This window comes from Sarcophilus harrisii, chromosome 1 (genome assembly GCF_902635505.1).
Source record: "Sarcophilus harrisii chromosome 1, mSarHar1.11, whole genome shotgun sequence".
Lineage (NCBI taxonomy): Eukaryota > Metazoa > Chordata > Mammalia > Dasyuromorphia > Dasyuridae > Sarcophilus > Sarcophilus harrisii.
The window spans coordinates 399,163,261-399,183,988 of record NC_045426.1 but is presented as its reverse complement, the minus strand read 5'-3'; the positions used below and the strand labels follow the sequence as shown (position 1 = coordinate 399,183,988).

Genomic DNA, 20,728 nt, shown 5'->3' with positions numbered 1-20,728 from the left:
AATATGATAAAGTAGAAATTTATATAATTTGACCTTATATTTTCTATCATGTCTTTGTAAAATATTTGCTAATCAGTAGCCTGTAATATGACAAAAAATAGTTATTTTCTTCTTTTGAATATCTTTTAATTAAAAGGCAAAAAAAACTTTAGTTGTCATTTGAAGAATCTGAGACCATTAGTTAGAGTTTTTCTCAAGGACATCCTTCAAAATGCTCCATTATTTCTTTCTGAATTTCCCTGGAAACATCCTTTTTAAATTTATTTTTAATGTGATGGGTGATTTCGTAGTTTTAGAGCGCTCCCTCTGAGAAACTTCCTGTACCAAGATTATAATAGTATCTGCTCTGTACAATAAGAGTGATAACGGTAAAGGTAAAGATCTCACCACCACCCTTGAAACCCTTTCCCCCCAAGCACACAAAGTCATCCCATCCATGTGTGTCAGAGACAGGACTTAAAACCAGGTCTACTGGACTTCGAAACCAGTTGTCCAATGATTGTGTCATGCTGCTTTTCTCCACTCACAGTTTTTTGTTGATTTTGTTTTGTATTTGTTATTGTTGCTTTTAAAAGAAATAAGTGAACAATGAAAACAGTTTAAATTTTCTAGTTTTTGGGCCATCTGAGTCTAATAAAGATCTAGGACTACAATCATATTTTTATGCTTAAATTCGAAGGGTACCTAATTCCAAACATTTTTATAACTGTAGAATACATGGAAGACCCTCTAGTAGGCAATTACAATAGGAAAAAATACAAATAAAAACTGCCTCTGCCCTCAAAGAGTAAATTTATTGTTTAGGAATAAGACTTGAGTTTTTATAAGCATCCTAGGACATGCATATAATCAAATAAGTAAAAAGTGGACCGACTTACTATTTTTAAAATGTTTATTTTTATTTACACAGGACTATTGTCCTTATGACACCAAAGGAACCAATGAAGTGGGTTTTTTTTTTCTTTTTTTAATGTTCAGCTTACTGATTAGATCAATCAAACTAGTTATATGGGTAATGTGGAAATGGTCAGTAGAAAAATGAAAAACCAAGTTCATTTTTAACTCATTGTTTTGTCAGTCTACAGACTCAGCCATTATAAAAAGTCATTGCACCATTACAATACTGAATACATATCTTCCCTGTAATAATGAGACATTTTTCAGATATCAATGATATAAATGAAACATTCATAGTTTAATTAATAATAATGAAAATATATGAAGATGTAACCATTTCAGAAGAAAGTTTAGTTATATTAATAATGTTTCAGGAAAATGTATATTCATCTTAAGTAAGTTTATTGACAGAAAGCAAAATGAAGTCTTTCTATGATTGTATTATAAAGGCCAAGTTAGTATTAGTAATAAGTTGAATTAAATGAAATAGAAACTCAAGATGATGTTTTGAATGTTCACTTTAATTTAATTATTTTATTTGTGATTATTTTTGTCAGTTTTCTTGATACCTGTTGTTTGAACAGTACTCTAATTTTTACTTATATTCTTCTTCCTTAATATCTTCCCTTGTAACAAAGAAGACAAAAACAGTTAAGCAAGGTTAATTAATACACTGACCATGTCTCATAGTATATGTTACATTTCATAGCCATAGTATCCCATCTCTCTTTCAAAGCATAGTGGATACCATGCTAGATGTGGAGTTAAGAAGATAAGTTGAATCTGAATAAATCACAACTTCCTTGAACCTCAATTTCTTAATTTATAAAATGGCAATAATAATAGCATCTACCTGATATGGTTATTTGTTGTGAGAATCAAATGAGAAAATTTATGATACTTTTCAAACTTTAAAATAGAAATATATAAAGTATAGCATATACTTTATATGTAGAATTCTATATATTATACATATAGAATTTTGTAGAGAATAAAGAATAGAAGTAATAAAATGTATTTATGTATAATATATGATGCTATATAAATTATCTAAAATGATACTAGCAATGATAATAATAATAAAACAGTATATCGTGTAGTTTATTGGTTAGAAAGCTAATTTCAGAAGAGGAAAGAAGGAAATTTATATAAGAGACTTCTATGTGCCTGTAACATGTTAAACTCTGCAAGGAAAGTGCTATTATTATTCCCATTTTATAGTTGATAAAATAGAGGCAAACAAAATTAAATGCATTATTGGCCTCATATAGGTAGTAAGCATTTGAAGCTAAATTTGAATTTAGTTCATCTTGACTTTAGACACAGAGTTCTATCTGTTGTGCCACCAGTTGCCAACCTAGACTCATGTTTCTCATCCTGTCTTTCAACTCCATGCTTTTGCATAGGTGCTACTCCCCATGACTGGAATGCATTCTTTCCCTTCCTTGATTTTGTAGAATTCTGATCTTCCTTCAAGGTTCAACACCCCCACACATACACACACCCTCTAGCTTTTAAAAAAAAATTTACTTTATATGTGTGTGTATGTGTGTGTGTGTGTATTTGTTGTTGCTTATCTATGCTTCTTTTGATAACGTAAGCAAGCATTTTAAAGGCAGAGACTGTTTTGAATTTTGTTTTTTCATCCTTACCACAAGTCTCAGAATATGGTGAGTGCTTAATAAATGCCAGTCATTTTAATGAGTAAATGAATAAATTTAATCATGCTTTGGCTGTTGTCATTCAAGTATAATTTCCTTTAGTTAGGAAACCAAATGTCTACATGAGGTATCTTGCACTTTTAAAGTAACCAACTAAATACGCAGATATTTTGAAACAGCATACCAGTGCACAAAATATAAATAAAGTAATATACTCATAAATAGATTTTTAACTCTCTAGAATTAAACCAATATAAAAGCCCATTCTTGCATAAAGTATCTCTAAGTAGTAGGAAATATGACTTTATATAACTTGCATTCCACAACCATAATCTTTAAGGAACCAGTTTCAGTTCCTTTGCACCAGTTCAGGTGCAATGAAGCACCTGAGTAGGACTTAGTGGGGAGGAAACAATTTGAAGCATCCTGATCAGAGTTACAGAACTTTGGGAAAGGATATTTTTCAGTCATAGTAATGCATAAGGACTGTTCCAAGACCTCATTTTGACATCAAGGGAACCCTGGGTTTTTGTTATGATTGCTTTAAGATGAGGCAGGTTTAGCATAGCTTTGAAAAATTCTATCATATTACAAAGGCTACCTAATAGTTTGTGTTCCTCTCTTCTGTGGACTAGTCTATCTCTCATCAGAAGTTCATCACCAGGTAATTCTCAAGGTAATCAATTATTTTGGTTACAATAGTGCTTGAAATCACACAATAAGAATTCAGACAATGGGAAGCCCAATGGAAATGTCAGCGATTGCTCCTGGTGGTAGTATTGGTATTATTATTCTTATAAACCTCAAAATAGCTGGAACCTATGAAGATAAAGCAAGAGCTGAGAGAGGTGAAATCAAAATTTAGAAGTCTTGGAGTTAAAATTGGCTACTAAAGAATGAATTGGAGTGGAAACAGAATAAATGATGATATGAAGTTCCTATGAACAACTTCAGTAAATAAGAAAAGGAAAGAAGGAAGGAAGGACAGAAGGAAGGAAGAAGGAAGGAAGGGAGGAAGGAAGGAAGGAAGGAAGGAAGGAAGGAAGGAAGGAAGGAAGGAAGGAAGGAAGGAAGAAGGGAAAGAGGTAGTAGAAAGGGAAGGATGGGAGAAGGAAGGGATGGAGGAAAGAAAGAATGGAAGAAATTTTTATTTCAAATATAATTATAAATATACCATCTGCTACCTTCTGCCAGTGGCCAATGTGCTACTGTTTTTGAATGCTAATTGTTATTTCACTGTCATGCAGAGCAGCACCTGTTAGGTCGATCAGATAATGTGAAAGGACATCTAAATTAATAGGCAATTGATTGTATTTCCCACTATGGCTATATATGGGCTGGGCACAGAGTAAGTTTTCAAGATTTTCTGAAGAAGAAAACCAGGCAGACAAATGGTTCAACATCATCACAATTTATTTTTTGTGGGAATATTTTGGGGAATAATGATGAAAAATAGAACTAGATAAATTTTATTTGCTATTTTTTGCATGTTTTAGAGCAAAGGTTTTCTCTAAGATGCAAGTGTCCAAAGGAGAATTCCCTATTATTACAATTTCTAATGTGATGCTTTCAAAGACAGAGATTTTCTATACATATCACTATACAAAAGGTAATTCTTTATTAATGGAATTTAATATTTCCTATTTATTTTAAAATATTTATTTTGATAGACTTATGGGGAAATTGGCAATTTCTTATTCATAAAAGATTTTTGGTACTTTTTGTCACAAATCTTTATTCTTTTCTCTTTCTCATTTTACACTGTTTACACTATTTGAAAACACTTCTCTTTTTTTGTTCTAATAATAAATAAAAGTAATTCCTTTCAATTGTGGATATGGGACATTGCTTTGAAAGAAAATATCTTTGTTAAAGTTATGCCTAATTATATTTGCTGAAACACTTGTTTTAGTTAGCAAATGATTACATGTATAGTTGCAACCTCCTTTAATTTTGTTAAATTTACACTCTCCTCTTCTTTTTCCTTTTAGACTATCCTAATACATTCTGCCAACCAGGGTTCAAAGTGTCCCGTTTCCAAAAAACAAATGCCCTCAGAAAGGATAAATGTAATAATGACTCATATTCAAGTGAAATACTATGATCAAGCAATCCTGTTGCTTTCCTAACATTTAATCCTGTTTATCTTCTCTGAAGGAAGATGATTTTTTTTAAAAAAATGAGAGAGGAGCATGAACACATTTGAAATAACTTATTAAAGACTGTGATTAGGCATGACAGCTATGCCATTCATATATTAATGCAAGAATACTAAAGACAAGCTTTGTCTTCCTTTACATTTTTACCTGTGACTCAGATGGTTGTAGCTATTTGTCCTATTATTGACAATTATCTTGTGTTTTCATTCTTATGCCAAAGTCTGTTAATGTCTATTAAACATAGCTGATGAAAAATAAATGTGACATAATCAAAATTATAACAATATAACAAAATTATAAATGTGACATTAATTAAATTATATCTTCCCTAACTATCTCTGCCCAGTAGAAGTGTGAAGATTTTTCAAGAGAAATGCACAAAAGGAAATCATATTAATTCCTTATTGATTGATTCATTATATAGAGAAAGAATAGAGTTTTTAATCTGGGGCTGACTGTTTGGTTTTTACATTTTTTTTTATTTTTTTATTATAACTTTTTATTGACAGAACATATGCCTGGGTAATTTTTTACAACATTAACACTTGCACTCACTTCTGTTCCAACTTTTCCCTTCCCTCCCTCCACCCCCTCCCCTAGATGGCAAGTAGTTTTGTACATGTTAAATATGTTATAGTATATCCTAGATAATATATATATATATATATATATATATATATATATATATATATGTGCAGAACCAAACAGTTCTCTTGTTGTACAGGGAGAATTGGATTCAGAAAGTAAAAAATAACCTGGGAAGAAAAATAGAAATGCAAACAGTTTACACTCATTTCCCAGTGTTCCTTCTCTGGGTATAGTTTCTTCTGTCCATTATTGATCAATTGGAACTGAGTTATATCTTCTCTACAATTATTTTGATAGTAGCATTTTAATATAATTTGATTCAATTGTTATCCTATCTATTTTATTTTATTTATTCAAAAACATTTTCTGAGAAGGCAGTTCATAGATACACCAGATTTTTAAAGGGGTCCATGACATATACATAGAAATAGATTAAGAATACCTGAGATAGAGGAACATGAATGATTATCTCAATTGAAAATTATATTTAAAGAAGAAATTCAAGTCTTGGAAGTTTGTCACTTGTGAAGTCATAAAGGTTCTGACCTGCATAACCAAGAGTAGAACTGAGGTTCCTAAATTCAGTTTGTATTCTATACTGTAATTATTGTACAATACATAAACTTGCCAAATTGGCTTCAGTTACAGGAGAACAAGATGGAGAAAAAGTAGTTTAAGTTGGGGGGAGTGAGTTAAGGACAGATTGTGTGTTGTTCATTAGTTCTTTATTCTAGAGAAAGCACAAAATTTTCCATTTCTGACATTTCTAGACTGTCTGTCCAGCATCCTAGGAATCAGGTGGCTCCCCGGACAATTCCAAGAAAGTTGGCAAGTCCTAAAGGATTCCACCAAAGACCGATTATAAATCTTTAATCCACCTAATTTTTTCAGTTTATTTTACTTAGTGACACTGTTTATGATTTGAAGCCAAAGTTCCTTACAGATTACAACAATGTCAAACCTCTTGTAACATGGTTGAAGGCAATTGTCTCTATCAACAATTCCCTTAGGAATTATATTGCAATAAAAAAAATTTAAGGTTGATTTAATTTATTTTTAAAATTTTATATTTATATTGTTTTTATATCCCACACATTTTCCAAAAATTCTTGCCTTTACCCCCTCCTGGGGACTCATCTTTTTTTAGCAAAGAATAAAAAATTTGGGGAGAAAGTCCAGCAAAACAAATCAACATATCATCTAGCTTAAACATTACATAGTGTTCCATACCTATAGCTGTCTACCCCAACAAAGAACTATAGAATCATAAATCTAGAACTAGAAAAAGGAAATTTGAGGACATCAAATCCAACACTTAGTTTATAGATGAAGTAACCAACTCTCAAATTTAACTGACTTGCCCAAATTCTGAGGAGGGGATAGAGAAGAACTAAGTATAAGACAATTAGAAAGTTGGGAAGATGATATGTTCATAAAGACCATTGAATGTCAAATGGGAAACCTATATATCATCTTGCAGATAATATGGAGTTAGTATCGTTCCTTATCGAGTGGAGCTGGACATAGCATGACAGAATCAGACTTATACTTTAGAAAACACCATTTTTGCCCACAGAATACATGATAGAATGGGTAGAGACCTGAAACCAGGAGATCAATGAATCAATAAGCATTTATTAAGTTTATTTTATGCTAGGCACTGTGCCAAGTTCTGAGATAGTATCTGCTCTCAAGGAAGCAGCTAGATAGCTCCAAATGATAGGGTGTTAAGCCTAGCATCTGGAAGACCTGAGTTGAAATCATACATCATATGCCTCATCCTGGGCAAGCCTCAACCTCTGTTTGCCTTAATCCACTGGAGAAGAAAATAGCAAACTACTCAGCATCTTTGCCAAGGAAATCCCATGCCCAGTACTGACATGATAAAATCCATAGGGTCACAAAGAGTCAGAAATAACTAAAAAACTCAGCAATAATAACAACCTGATTTTAAGGAGCTCACCATCTAATTGAGGAGAAAATAGGAAAACAAATATGCTTGCTATAGCAAAACCAATTTATATTCAAGATATATTTATGAAAAAATACTTAGTTGGAAGGCACTAGAGTTAACAAACTTCTTGAAGAAAAGGATATTTAACAGGTGAAAATGATAGTCCAGACTAGAGGACATACTGAGAAAATGCTTGGAGTTAAGACATCTGATGTCTTCTGCATGGAGGAGCAAGGAGGTCTATGCCATTGGATTAAAAAACATTTGAAAGAGTAAAAGATTTAAGAAGATTGGGAGAAGAGGGTAGTGTGACAGGTTATGAAAGACTTTTAACATTAAACAGAGGATTTTGTATTTGATCCAGGAGGTTATAGAGAACCTCTGGAGTTTATTAAAAATGAGAGTTTTGTGGTCAAACTGGCACTTTTAAAAAATCTCTGGCTGTTGAATAAAAGATGTATCAAACTGGGGAGAAATTTAATGGCAAGAAGACCAACTAACAGGCTATTGTAATAGTCTAACAATAATGAGAGTCTTCACTGATAGAAGTATTAACATACAGGAGAGATCATTTTCCAGAGATGTTATAAAACTGAAATTGTTAGATTTGTCACCAGATTGAATATAGGGGATGAGAAATAGTGAGGAGTTAAGGGTAACAACTAGGTTGCAAACCTGGGGACTGGGAAGAAGATATTTTACTCTGCAGGAATAGAGAAGGAGATGATTAGTAAGGAGGAAAGTACTTTAAAGGAAAGGATAATGAGTTCACATTTGGATATGTTGAGTTGAAGTTGCCTACTGAGTATCCATTTGACAAAAGTATGCTAGACTGGATTTCTTCAGAGAAGTTACTTTAGAATAGATGGATCTGAATCACCAGCATAGAGATGATAAATAAATCCATGGAAGCTGACAAACAGATAAGATGAAAACCAGGAGAGAAGAGTATCTTGAAAACATAGACAGGAGGGAATCAATAGTTTTAAATGCTGCAGAATTTAAATTCCAGGAAGATGGAGACTTTTTTTTTTGTCTTTGTATTCCAAAAGCTTACCACAAAGGAAAAAAAATAAATCATACATGCTTTTTAATTAAATATAATTGAAGTGACTCTCTAAAATCCCTTCAATTCTAATTACTATGATCCCAAGGAAATACAGGGAGGGTTTGTTCCATTTAGCAAGAGCTTGGAGTGCAGATAGAGGAAGGGAGGCACTACAACCTCTCTGTCCTTTATGTTCTTTAACTATAAAATAATGAGTGTGACTTAGGTTCCTTTCAACTTTAGTTCTGTAATCCTAAAAAGAGAAAGCTGGGAATTCAAGTTGAAACCAGACTATAGAAATGCTATTTGAAGCCTTTATATTTAATAGGCAAATCAAAAGTCAATGGAACGTTTTAGAGCAATCTGAAGTAACTGCGATTCTGTCCAAAGCTCCACTTTAGTCCCTTGAAGCCCCTTATGCACAGAATATTAGCCTAATCAAGGTAAGATAGATGGACTGAGATGTCAGGGAAATAGAATTTTTAGTACTTGGTAACTTGATAAAAATGAATGATAAGAATGATTCAAAGATGACATCCAAGTTTTAAACCAAATAGAATGGAAAATTCAGATATCTAATAATTGTTAATACAAACAAGAAAAATAGTCATTATAGTCCCAAAGTGTTTGAAGGCAAAAGTAAAGATCTGCTATCTTTATCATGGAATTGCTATGAGGAAAACACAAATGTTAAAAGTGTTGTATACAAAAGTATGCTGTTTGGAGTGTGTAGTTTATTATAAGTGGTCCAAGGTCCTTTTGTTAAATCTCTATCTCTGTCTCTGTCTTTCTCTGTGTGCTTCTTGTCTCTTCTATGTGTGTTGCTTGTCTCTCTCTGTCTTTGCCTATTTTTCTCTCATAAAAGGGTAACATGAATGGGTGGAACAAGCAGATGGGAAGGAAAAAAAACAGTTCCTATCCATTTGTAATATAGTAAAAGAGAGAGAGAGAGAGAGAGAGAGAGAGAGAGAGAGAGAGAGAGAGAGAGAGAGAGAGCGGGCATTGAGAGGTAGAACTTGAATTCAGATTTTGTTTCGACTGTTTGCATGGTCTTCAAAAGGCATTTAACTCCTGTCTTCAACTTCCTCACACTGCTAAATGAAGGCTTGGACACAAATGATCCCTTCTTCTTCTAAAATCTGAGAACCTATCAATGGGGTGATGACAAGTATATCAGCTTTATCAGAACCTAGTATTCTTTCCCCTTGTACATCTTCTCTACTCACTACCCATCATTACATAAATTATTGAATGAATAATATGAAAATTTTTCTTTTTTAAGAACAAAATATAAGTGATTTATTTTCTCAATAATTTGTATAATAGGACTGAATGTAAATGAAAACAAATGTATAAAATATTGAGATTTACCATCTTTACCATTCCTTTACCATGGAAACATAATTGTCCAAAATATGGTTAAAATATGGTCATGGTGCAGTAGTTAAAAACTTACTCTTTTCTATTATAAATTATATATATATGTATATAATATGTGTTATATATGCATAAAAGATATGACAGACAGACAGACAGATAGATAGATGAATGGAATCTGCAGTAAAAGGAATATTACAGGTTACCAAATAGGATGTTTCACACTGTAACGTACTGCATCAGATTTTAGACTGAGTTTCAGAGTACAGTTTAAAGCAATGCAAGAATAGGTTTGAAAATCTCTTTGCTTCATTGAAATTTCACCTGCCTTTCCCCATGGAAATTCCTCCTTTACCTACCTTGCAACAATTCCCTTTCCTACCTTCATTAGATTTCTGTCATCAGCTGCACACAAGTTAATCTCTCTAATGGAGATGGTGAGAAGACTCTATGAGGGACCATGTTTGATGTTCTTTAAACACCAGGGAAGCTGACACTTATAGTTGTTTCACTGTTGTATGGATGGGAGGGGCCAATACCAATGTAAATAGAAATATGCATAAAAGGTCATTTATGCTCTGTTCCTGGTGTGACTCTTGAGTTTCCATTTAAAATTTTAGAAACAGTAGCTCATTAGAGCTGCAAATGGATGTTCTAGGAAGGTATGCTTCATACATGCTCTTAGTGATCAGAGATGATTGGACTTCAGAGGTCACCTAATCTAATCTAACCCCCTTATAGAAGAGAAAACTAAAAAAGTTTTTTTTTTTTTTGAAAAAGTGATTTTCCCAAGTTCACACACCTAACTTAAAAAGTGAGCCCGGGTCCTTTGATCCCCAGTGGCATACTATTTCCAATGTATCTAACCTAGAAAATTGAGTAGGGGAGTAGGAGAAAGATCTGGCTCCAGGGAATTCCCCAAAATAATTTTGTGTGAAAATAGGGCATCTCCCTTAAGTTGAAGGTGGGTGCCCTGAAGCTGAAATTCATTTGAACCAAAAATAGTACTAAAAATACCCAAACTAGATATTAAGGCAGGAGATTAGGAGATATGTCTTTTGCCTAATGAGTGTGTCTTCAAATAATTCTTTTATGGGAATGATTTTTTTTGATTATTTGTTTTTTGAGTGGGAAGGAACAGAGAGACCAGTATTTAGGAGCATGCTTTCAACAAAATACTCAGTTAGCTGTCTCATACTCCAAAGTATTACAATGAAAATTATTAGTTTAACAATCACTAATCATCTTTTAAACCAAGACACGATAAAAATTGGGATGCTGTCTATAAGAATGCATTTTATTATTTATCCTTCCAAAAAAAGATCATTAGCATAATTGAAACTTTGCATAGGAAACATTTGCTGAGAATTCATTCTGTTCATCTTTCTACCTATTCCAATACGTCACAATTTCCCCTAGTACTCAGTGTGTCTTTCTCTTTGTCTTTCTCTCTGTTTCTCCATGTGTTATTGTGTCTCTGTGTTTTTCTCTTTGTGTGTCTCTGCCTTTGTCTCTCTCTCCACCCCAACATCTTATCTTTCCTTTCTGGGCATTCTTTTTATCTATATGTCTGTTGTTCATCTTCACAATTTCCTGCATCCTTTGCTCACTCTCCCGTTCCAGCTCAAGCTCTCTTTCTTTTTCTCTAAACAATCCCTTCTCCACCTTATCCTTTCCTTAAGAAAAACTTTGTGCTTCTTCATGGAAAGCTAGAAGATATGAGAGCTCCAGCCCAGAAGAAGTTGACAATGCACTGTTTTCATTCGAATGCAAATGTGACCCTGGACTAGATTCAAGGAAAGTGCTTCCTCTTCCAATCTTTCTCTCCAGCTCCACCCCAGCCCTTGTATTCTTTTGTGCTGGTGTAAATAAATAAGAGGCAACTGGCTTTCAATCTGAAGACACAGCTGCAGGGGGCTCTTAAAGAGAGCTAGTGAGAGGGAGAGAAAGATCCTCTCATGCAGAAGCTCAAAAAGATGGGGAGCTGAGTTTTCAAATGTAGGGAAGGCTGATTTTTTTTTGTGTCATTTTTCATGTCAATTGCTCTGATTCCTGCTGCATCATATATATGTACATATATATGTGTGTGTATGTGTATATATATATATACACATATATATATTTAGAACGCAGAATAGAATGTCTTTATTTTGACTTTATCTTTAGAAGTTATTTTCAGCTTTACTTGTCCAAAGGGAAGAATCCTCGATGAGTAAAGCAGCCGATTAAACTCTGAGAAGTATGGTTACTCTTGGGGTGCTCTTCAGATAAGTATACAACTTGGTTGGTTTAGAAGGTAGAAAATTTACAAAGGAAGATGCCCAAAGATTTAATGCTTGAGTTTCTTGTTAAGACTAACTAATGAATAAGAGACTTTAAAAGTGTTTGATAATTTGTGGAAATCTATAGATCGTGAATAATGTAAATGCTTTCACTTCAAGGTGAGAACATATCTCAATTGTGTAATCAAAAAATTTATGTATATATATATATATATACATGTATACATACACATATGTGTGTATATATACATATAAATAAATAATTTGTCAAGCCTTTTTTTTCTTCCGAGGCATGCTTTTGCATACTACTTTACTGTCTCTTAAAAGTTCAACTACCTTAGTAAATTAAAAGTTGCTTGCCTTTTAATGCAATACACATTTTATTTGCTTCAAAACTACAGGATACAATAGAAAAACTACTTTAAATGCAGTTTTCAGCCTCAAGAGCTTAAACCTGCACTAAAACTTTTGGGACACCTGTTTTGGTCATTCGTTTTCCTGCCTTGGTGAAAATTATTTTTCTGCGTCAAAGAGGTTAAACGTATACAGAAGCATTTTTTTGCTTTCCGCCTTCCTCAAGTTGTGTTTTCTTTCCCTCCCTCCCCCCCTCTCTCTTCTTAACTACAGGGCACAACTAGCCGAGCAGCCCATTTAGCTGGATCTGAACCCTCTCAATCACATGCTGCCTCTCAGTCAAGAGAGTCCTTTGTGCCGAGCCATGGGAGCGCGTTCCATTTGCCTGACTCCCAGCATTCTTCAGCCCTTTATTATTCCAGCTCCACTCTGCCAGCACAGAGAGTGAGCTCTCCCTTGTCCATGCAGCAGGTAGGCTCTCCCACAAAGCTCCAGCGGGTGGGGTCAGCCTCAGAGAGCACTGGATACAGCACCACACAGCGGGTCTCCTCTCCTAAGCAGTCTCCAAGCCGGCTAGCCAAGTCATATAGCACCAGCTCACCCATCAATATTGTTGTGTCTTCAGCTGGACTTTCTCCTTCCCCAATACGTGTGACCTCTCCACCAACCATCCAGTCTAATATTTCATCCTCTCCTATTCATCAGCTAAGCTCAACCATTGGCACTTATGCTACCCTATCTCCTACAAAACGTCTAGTCCACACGTCAGACCAGTACAACAAGCATTCACAGGAACTGTATGCCACTGCTACCCTTCAGAGACCTGGCAGTCTGGCAGGTAAATCAATTTAACTTCTAATCTTCATGCTTTACTATTGTTTTCTAAAAGACGTGTTTGGTCTAGAATGTGGTTCGCCTATGTACGTTGTGAATTCCTATGAGCAGTGGCAGGAAGCTGCTGCACTCCAACAGTTTCAACTTGTGGGTAAGACCTCATCAGGGCTCAGCCAGGGTGTGTATCAAATAAAAATGTGAAAAGCCCCCCAAGGAGAGAGCATTGTTGGCTCCTTGAAAGCAATGTCATCCCTAGGCTTCTGAATTGAAATTTTATTTTGTTTCAGTTAGAAATGAAAAGAAGGACAGGAATTTTAGAAAAATCTGGTAAAGATTCATGAAACTGATTTTTGGTGTCCAAAAAGTAAATCTCATATTAAAACTTCCTTTGTTGCTCATATATCATTTTAAAATTAGTTCAAGCTACTCAGAAAATCAAAGTACTGTCAGCAGCTGACATGGAATTTAAATATATTTTAAGCTACAGATAAAAAGTAACTAGTAAGAAGTTATCACAGATTTTTAATGTACCAAGAAGTTAAAGGCATTGCTCTAAATCTATCAATTCCTTATTAAAGGATGAAATTAAATTGATTGGTGCTGATCTCTGCTGAACTGGATGTTGATGGCCCTCTATAGTTCTTACAGCTTATTAGAGACCTACCTGGCATTGATGATTCATTTTTTCCAGCATTATTTGATCTGCTTAGACAAGATAATATTGTTGAAAGACACTTGACAACTAGCCCTGTTTAAATGATATTTTTTCCTTCTTATAAGATCATTCTATAATTGCATCACTATAGAAACATGCTGTGCTCATAAGTTTTCTTTTTTGATATAAATAGATGAATGTTAAGATAAATAAAGGAGAAAGGATCTGTTGCATAAATGAGACAGGTGTCCAAGAATTTTTTTTTCTTCATCACATAACAGTTGTCAATATTCCCTACCTTATCATAAATAACATTGCAAGCCTGAGGTTTCAGTGTCCAAAGACTAAAATCAGTTCATTGAAATGAAAATACTTCCTCATGTTTTGTTATTTTCCAAATGAGAAACAGTTAAGAATGTTTTCTCACAGTACAAATCACAAAATTTTGGACCTGAGTAGCTTTCTCTTAAGGAATTAATCTAGTTTGGTAACTTTCTTTTATAGGTAAGTAAATTTAGGACTAGAGAAATTAAGGAAATTTTCAAGGTCACATTGAAAAGGCAGAACTAGAAGCCAGGTCCCTTGATTTTCATTCCCCATTTCTTTCCACTTTAGCATACTGGAGCTGAACTAAGGGAAGCCAATAGGAGATGTAGGTATTCCTAAACACTTTCTGTGTATATAGGTGGTTGTTTATAAAGCTAATATACAAATTGAACTCTATTTTTTCTCTTTTTTTAATTTTTAGAAATTTCTTGATACATTTTTATACACAACCACTTTTCAATAGTTCTCTACCCTCTATGAAATATATTCCCTTAAAAAAAACCTAACACAACAATATACTGATGGTTAACAGAAAGAAGAGATACATTTTGACATATAGTAATGATATTGATTATCTTATTTTATTAGTTTCATTGCCAACATGGATTCAATATGCTTTATGGAAGTTATTATATATTTAATTGCTTTCTTCATTCAGCACTATTTCTTATGTCTGCCTATGTCAGAGTTTTTCATATACATCAGTACTTCTGACTCAGCAATCTTGTATTACATTCATATATCAGAAAACCAATAATTCAATCTCATTTGTAGTTTCAAAGTGTCTTTCTTCGCCAAAGTTAATACTTTGTCAAACTGTTTTCTGTGTGATTTAATTTTCCTAGTGATTTTTTTTAAGTCTATGATATTTTCAAAAGAAGTCTTTCAGTTATTTTTGTCACATTGGATCCTGGCAAAGAAAACAAGGCAGGAATGAAATGGAGGTAGGACAAATGGTTTCATTAGACATAAAAGGAAACTGGCAGGTACCATATGTCAAATAAATAAGAGGTTAGTGCAGAAAATCTGCCAGGTGCCCTTCACTGGTAATTATTTAAAGTTCAGACAAACAAAGTGTTAAGTCCAGTAAATTGTTTGAAGTAAGTAATGTGAATTTAGGAAACAGAAGAACAAAAAAAAAAAAAAAATGAAGGGAAGCAGGGTGGAATTGAGGAAAAGGAACCTAAAGTGAGATTTTGGATAACAACCAATCCAGGAATAATCTGGAATCTAAAGACTTCAGGATCTGTGCATTGTATGTTAGCAACAAAAAAGGTGTAATTATATTCCAGAAGGAAAAAAAATCCCTGCTTTTTGAAACACTTACATTTTATATTCTCACTCAGAGACATAAACTAGTCTTCAAAAAAATCACAGATCAACAAGTATTATTGATATATAATATACATAAATATGTAATATATATTAAATAACAAGTATTAAGTTATTGCTGTGAGTCAGCCATTTTGCAGGTGACACAAAAGCAAGAGAGTTTTTTTTGCCTTCATTGAGCTCATAACTATTAAGCAGATACAACACTTGTTGGGGGGGTCTTAATTCTAGACAGATTTAGGAATGATTAGTGGAATCTTAGAGTAATTTTCCAGTTGCAGTAATAATATTAATTTGATTATTTTTTTCCTTTGATTAGTGTAAACAGTAGAATGTGTGGGAGGACTTGGCATTCAGGGAGGATATAATTTATGTTAGCAGAACAAATCATAAAATGTCTGTGCTAGTTTCCTGAAGGGACATAAAACATGGTTTAGAGGTCTATGATTGGTAAGAAATAGAGGCTGAAGTAGGAGTAAGTAGAAAAGGATAGAAGTAGAAATGGATCCACCCTGAAATTAGAACCAAAGGTGAGGAGACTATTTCTATATGTATATTTAAGAGTGGGGGTGGGGAAGGGTTATATTTTCCATTGTGCAACAATTTATTGTTGGTAAATTGTTGGTATCCCTGGGAGTTTATATAGCTTACCCAGGGTTCCATCTTCAGTATGTGACAGACAGATTTGTACTTTCCTCACCAAAGTGCACCAATGTATTTTCCTTACAAAAATTTGTGAAATAGATAATGGAAACACTATTACCCCCATTATACAGATGAAAAATTTAAGACTCAGAGAATGAGTTACCCAAAAGAAACATATTTAGAAGAATGATTAACACATTACTATCTCCTGATTTTTTCCACTATTCCATTTTGAGGGTTACTTCTTACTTCCTTTAATCAGTGTAGCCAATCCTGAGCCTTCTAGAATGAAATAATTCAGTATAACTGCTAAAGTAAAAAAGTAAAGGTCAGATAAACCAAGCCATTTTTGATATTTCCCTTCTTATAATAGTTTTAATAAGTATAGAGAATGTGTTCTACAACATGTTCGCAAATTGCACTCTTAACGATGTCATAAGGGAAGTTATCTGCATTCATCCATGTTTCATTTGACCACTGCTAGCCTCAGTCAAGACTAGAATTGTAGTTCTTGTTTCCAAAGGCTTACACACTTTCTCTATTCCCCTAATTTCTTCTATTATATTGCCATTTTTACCAACAAGTAAAAAAAAAACAACTGAATTTGACCATGGGTGATTTTGTTTTAAATTAAAAATGCCCTTAATTCCAACTCTACAGTGGTCATTTTATAAAATTGCATGATTTTTTTATAATTTGCATTTAAACATTATTTTTTCAGCCCAGTGCTTTTTGACCAAAAAATTATCTCATTATCTCTGCATGATATCTTTGTTATATCAGATGTTGTATCTTCATTTTAGATATGAGCAAATTGCTCCATGGAGAAAATATGTAAATTTTTCAAGCTCATAATACAAGTCTATGATAGATCTAGAAATAATCTAGTCTTAAGATGATTCCTGCACTTGAAATCAGTGTTGTTTCTCCAGATTATTTATTAAAATGTCTTTTCACAGTAGATGCATAATACGTTTCTGAGTTTTTTTGTTTTTGTTTTTGTTTGGTTTTTGTAAGGCAGTTGGGGTTGTGACTTGCCCAGTCACATAGCTGTTGTGTCAAGTGTCTGATGCTGGATTTGGATTCAGGGCCTCCTGACTCCAGGGCAAGTGCTCTATCTACTACGTCATCTAACTGACCCTTAATATATGTTTTTGAATTGAAATTTAATATTATAAAAATTTCTGTATTTGCTGACCTCACTGAGGTTTCCACCTGCCTGATGGTTAATACAAAACAATACCTTGAGAACAAGTACAATGCTTGAAATAGTGGTATAGAGCTGTCAAATATGTGTTCCATAGGCAACACTCCCAAATGCAGTGGAACCAAATTAAAATGTAATTGGGAAATAATATTTAACAAAAAATAAGTCAAAATTTAATAGAATATAGATACTATATCTATATATCCATATGTCCATAGAATATTGTACTAATCCATAGTACTCTAAGTCAATATGTGGCCCATAGGGATCCCCATGTATGGTTTAGTAGCTTCCCCTTTCTAATTTTAATGTCACATGTCCTTGTATGCTAAAAATCCATTTACCTACCTATTTCTGGAAATCAGAAATTTATTAATAGAACTTGAATACAGTGATGTTCTTAAATTCTTACCCTACAAAAATCAAGTTTACACAGAAAATCCCAAAATGCAGGTTTTTTTCAGAGACCTTTCCAGACACTGCAGTAGACCTCAGAATCTAGATTACTTAGAAAAATATTAGCTAGAAATAGTTTTAGATAATTTAAATTCTTTTATTAAGCTGAGATTCTTTTAGGATTTAGGACAATTAGTTAATTGTAGGACTCGACCTTGTTATTCCTTTCTGGAACTAGCTCAATACTCTTTGTTTACACTTATGGGTCTAGTCCAAATTCTGTCTTGTGAGAAAACTTTATTCATCTGTGGGAATTGGAAGAAACTTAATTTCATTGTTTGAACCTATGCCTATGAGCCAGGAAACTGAACCATCTCTACCTGCTCTTTAAAGACTTTAACTAAGGATCTAGATTGTGTTCACCCAGAAGCCCAGTCAGATCCAAATATGAATGGCAGGAATTTTCTTACTATCGTAAATTTCAAATAACCCATATGTCTTATCTTAAATTGGTCTGTACTGATCATTCAGTCATTGTCTCTATGTTCCTGTGATTGTTCATTAGCACTTGGGGGAGTGGGAGACCTTTTTTCTGATCTGAAGAAATTGGACCTTTCCATTCTCTCCCTCCCAACTTCAAAAGATTCCTCAAATTAAAAATAAAATTACCTAATATTGCATCTTGGTTATTTTCTTTAATTATTTGGTTTTATTTGATTAATTGTTAATGCATAAAAATCTGTCTCCCTCTGTAGTCAGGAGCCAATGCCAAAATTGAGGAAAGCAACTAGTCCTGATTTCTTAGACAATTGATATGCATTGCTTATAATAAATTGATATACTCAGAAGCTAGAAACCTTTTTTTCCTCAGTTATATCATCTTTTACCCACTACTTTTCTCATTTCTTCTTTTAGAACTCTCCATAAATACTGATCATATTCATAATCTTCATCTTAGCTGTTCACAGAAGAACCATACTCCTATTCTCTAGACTACCTCCATTTATCAGAATATTTCTACTTTGTTTCATCAGCCATTTTCTATTAAATCACTTAGCATTATGAATTATTTTTTCTTTTGTGGGCTGATTCTATGGATTCATGACTAGGCCCAATAAGTTAACAAAATATAGGAAATAACTATTTGGGCTAGATGGATCTAAGATGCACCTTTCAAAGTAAAGGCCAGAAGAATTCTGAAGACTTAAGCTATAGTAACCTTTTCAAGTTACTTTTCAGACTCTAAGCGGAGGAGAATGTTTTCTTAGTTCTAGTCTATGCATCTGTGTCACTTCTTTTCTTGTTCATATACTACTACATATTTATTCCCATGGGATATCATGTATTTGCTATTTTCAATACCTATAGTTATCTATTTTCTGTTTTAGGACTGTATATAACTTTTTTCTTCTAAGAATTGTATTTGAAACAGTTTCTGACCAAAAAATTTGTGTGGACACACTGAGCCTCAGAATTAGCTCTAATGTCAGCAAGCCACTATAAATTTTTGTTTTTATAGCTTTTAATTTTTCCAAATACATGCAAAGATATTTTCATTATTTACCTTTGCAAAACCTTGTGTCCCAAATTTTCCTCCCTCCCTTTCCCCATCTTCCCTCCCCTAGACAGGAAGTAATGGTATATAGGTTAAACATGCAATTCTTCTGAACATATTTCCATATTCATCATGCTACACAAGAAAAATCAGATCAAAAAGGGAAAAAAGCAAACAAACAACAACAACAAAAAGGTAAAATACTACACTTTGATCTACATTGAGTCTCTAAAGTTCTCTCTCTGGATATGGATAACTCTTTTATCACATGTCTATTGGAATCGCCTTGAATCACCTCATTGTTGAAAAGAGTCAAGTCTATCACAATTGAACATGACATAATCTTGATGTTGCTGTGTACAATGTTCTCATGGTTCTGCTCATCTCACTTAGCATCAGTTCATGTCAGTCTTTCCAGGCTTTTCTAAAATCAGTCTGCTCATCATTTCTTATAGAACAATAATATCCTCTTGATTTATATACCATAACTTATTCAACCATTCCCTAACTGATGAGCATCCATTTAGTTTCCAATCCTTGCCACTATAAAAAGGGTTGCTACAAACTTTTTTGCATGTATGGACCCTTTTCTCTTTTTTATGATCAGTGTAGAGACATTGATGGATCAAAGAGTGCTCTTTGGGCATAGTTCCAAATTGTTCTTCAGAATGATTGTATCAGTTCTCAACTCCACTGACAATATATTAATGTCCCACTTTTCCCACACTCTCTCCAACATTTATCATTATCTTTTCCTATCATCCTAGGCAATCTTAGAGGTGTGAACCACTATAAAATTTAAAAGATATATATTTTTTATTTGTTTATTTTAGCACATTTTGAATTTTACATAATTTTTGTAAAATTTTTATCTAGATATTTTTAATTCCTTAGAAAGGTGTGGAGATTAAGAAAAAACATTAGTTTTAGGCAATTATACTTTTGTAGTGTTAGGTTTTCATGATTCTAAAAATACATTAAAATGCCTTTAAACAGATAAAGTAAAAGTGTTATTATTTTTCAGTGAATGAAAGGGAGTCAAATCATAATTGCATTTAATTTACAAAATGCATGTTTCTAAAGAGATGGACCAACATACTGCTATTTTCCTTGCTTTCAATGAAAAATTTGCAATAAAATTATGTGATTGCCATAGTTCATTCTGTGACAGAATCTGATATTATAAGCTATTAATATTATATATAATATACAAATATATATTGTGTAATATAAGTTGATATAATTTTGAATGGAATAATTGATACCAAGATGTCATTTCTTGGCATCTGCTTTCTTTTTTAGAATATGTGTGATTTTGTCAAACTGCTTTGATTTTAGAGAAGTAGGGGTAATCTGTTGAAAATAGAAAATGTAGATTTATTTAAATCACTTATAGTTTTGATTTTGTCACTTAAATTGCCATGTTTCTGCATATTCAAGTAAATATTTATATAAAT

The 20,728-nt window shown here is 33.2% G+C and overlaps 1 protein-coding gene across 8 annotated transcripts in view; it reads left to right on the top strand.

The window, feature by feature from the left end:
• Nucleotides 1-20,728, top strand: part of CTNND2 (catenin delta 2) — a 1,100,293-nt gene that overhangs the window by 636,281 nt on the left and 443,284 nt on the right. For 6 of the 8 annotated variants that reach the window (XM_031952313.1, XM_031952441.1, XM_031952561.1 and 3 more), the window contains one exon: nucleotides 12,594-13,158. In XM_031952313.1, the coding sequence (XP_031808173.1) occupies nucleotides 12,594-13,158 (565 nt within the window). Of the gene's footprint in view, nucleotides 1-11,586; nucleotides 11,683-12,593; nucleotides 13,159-20,728 lie in introns of those variants that run through there. The other 2 variants (XM_031952619.1, XM_031952730.1) reach the window with 2 other exon arrangements.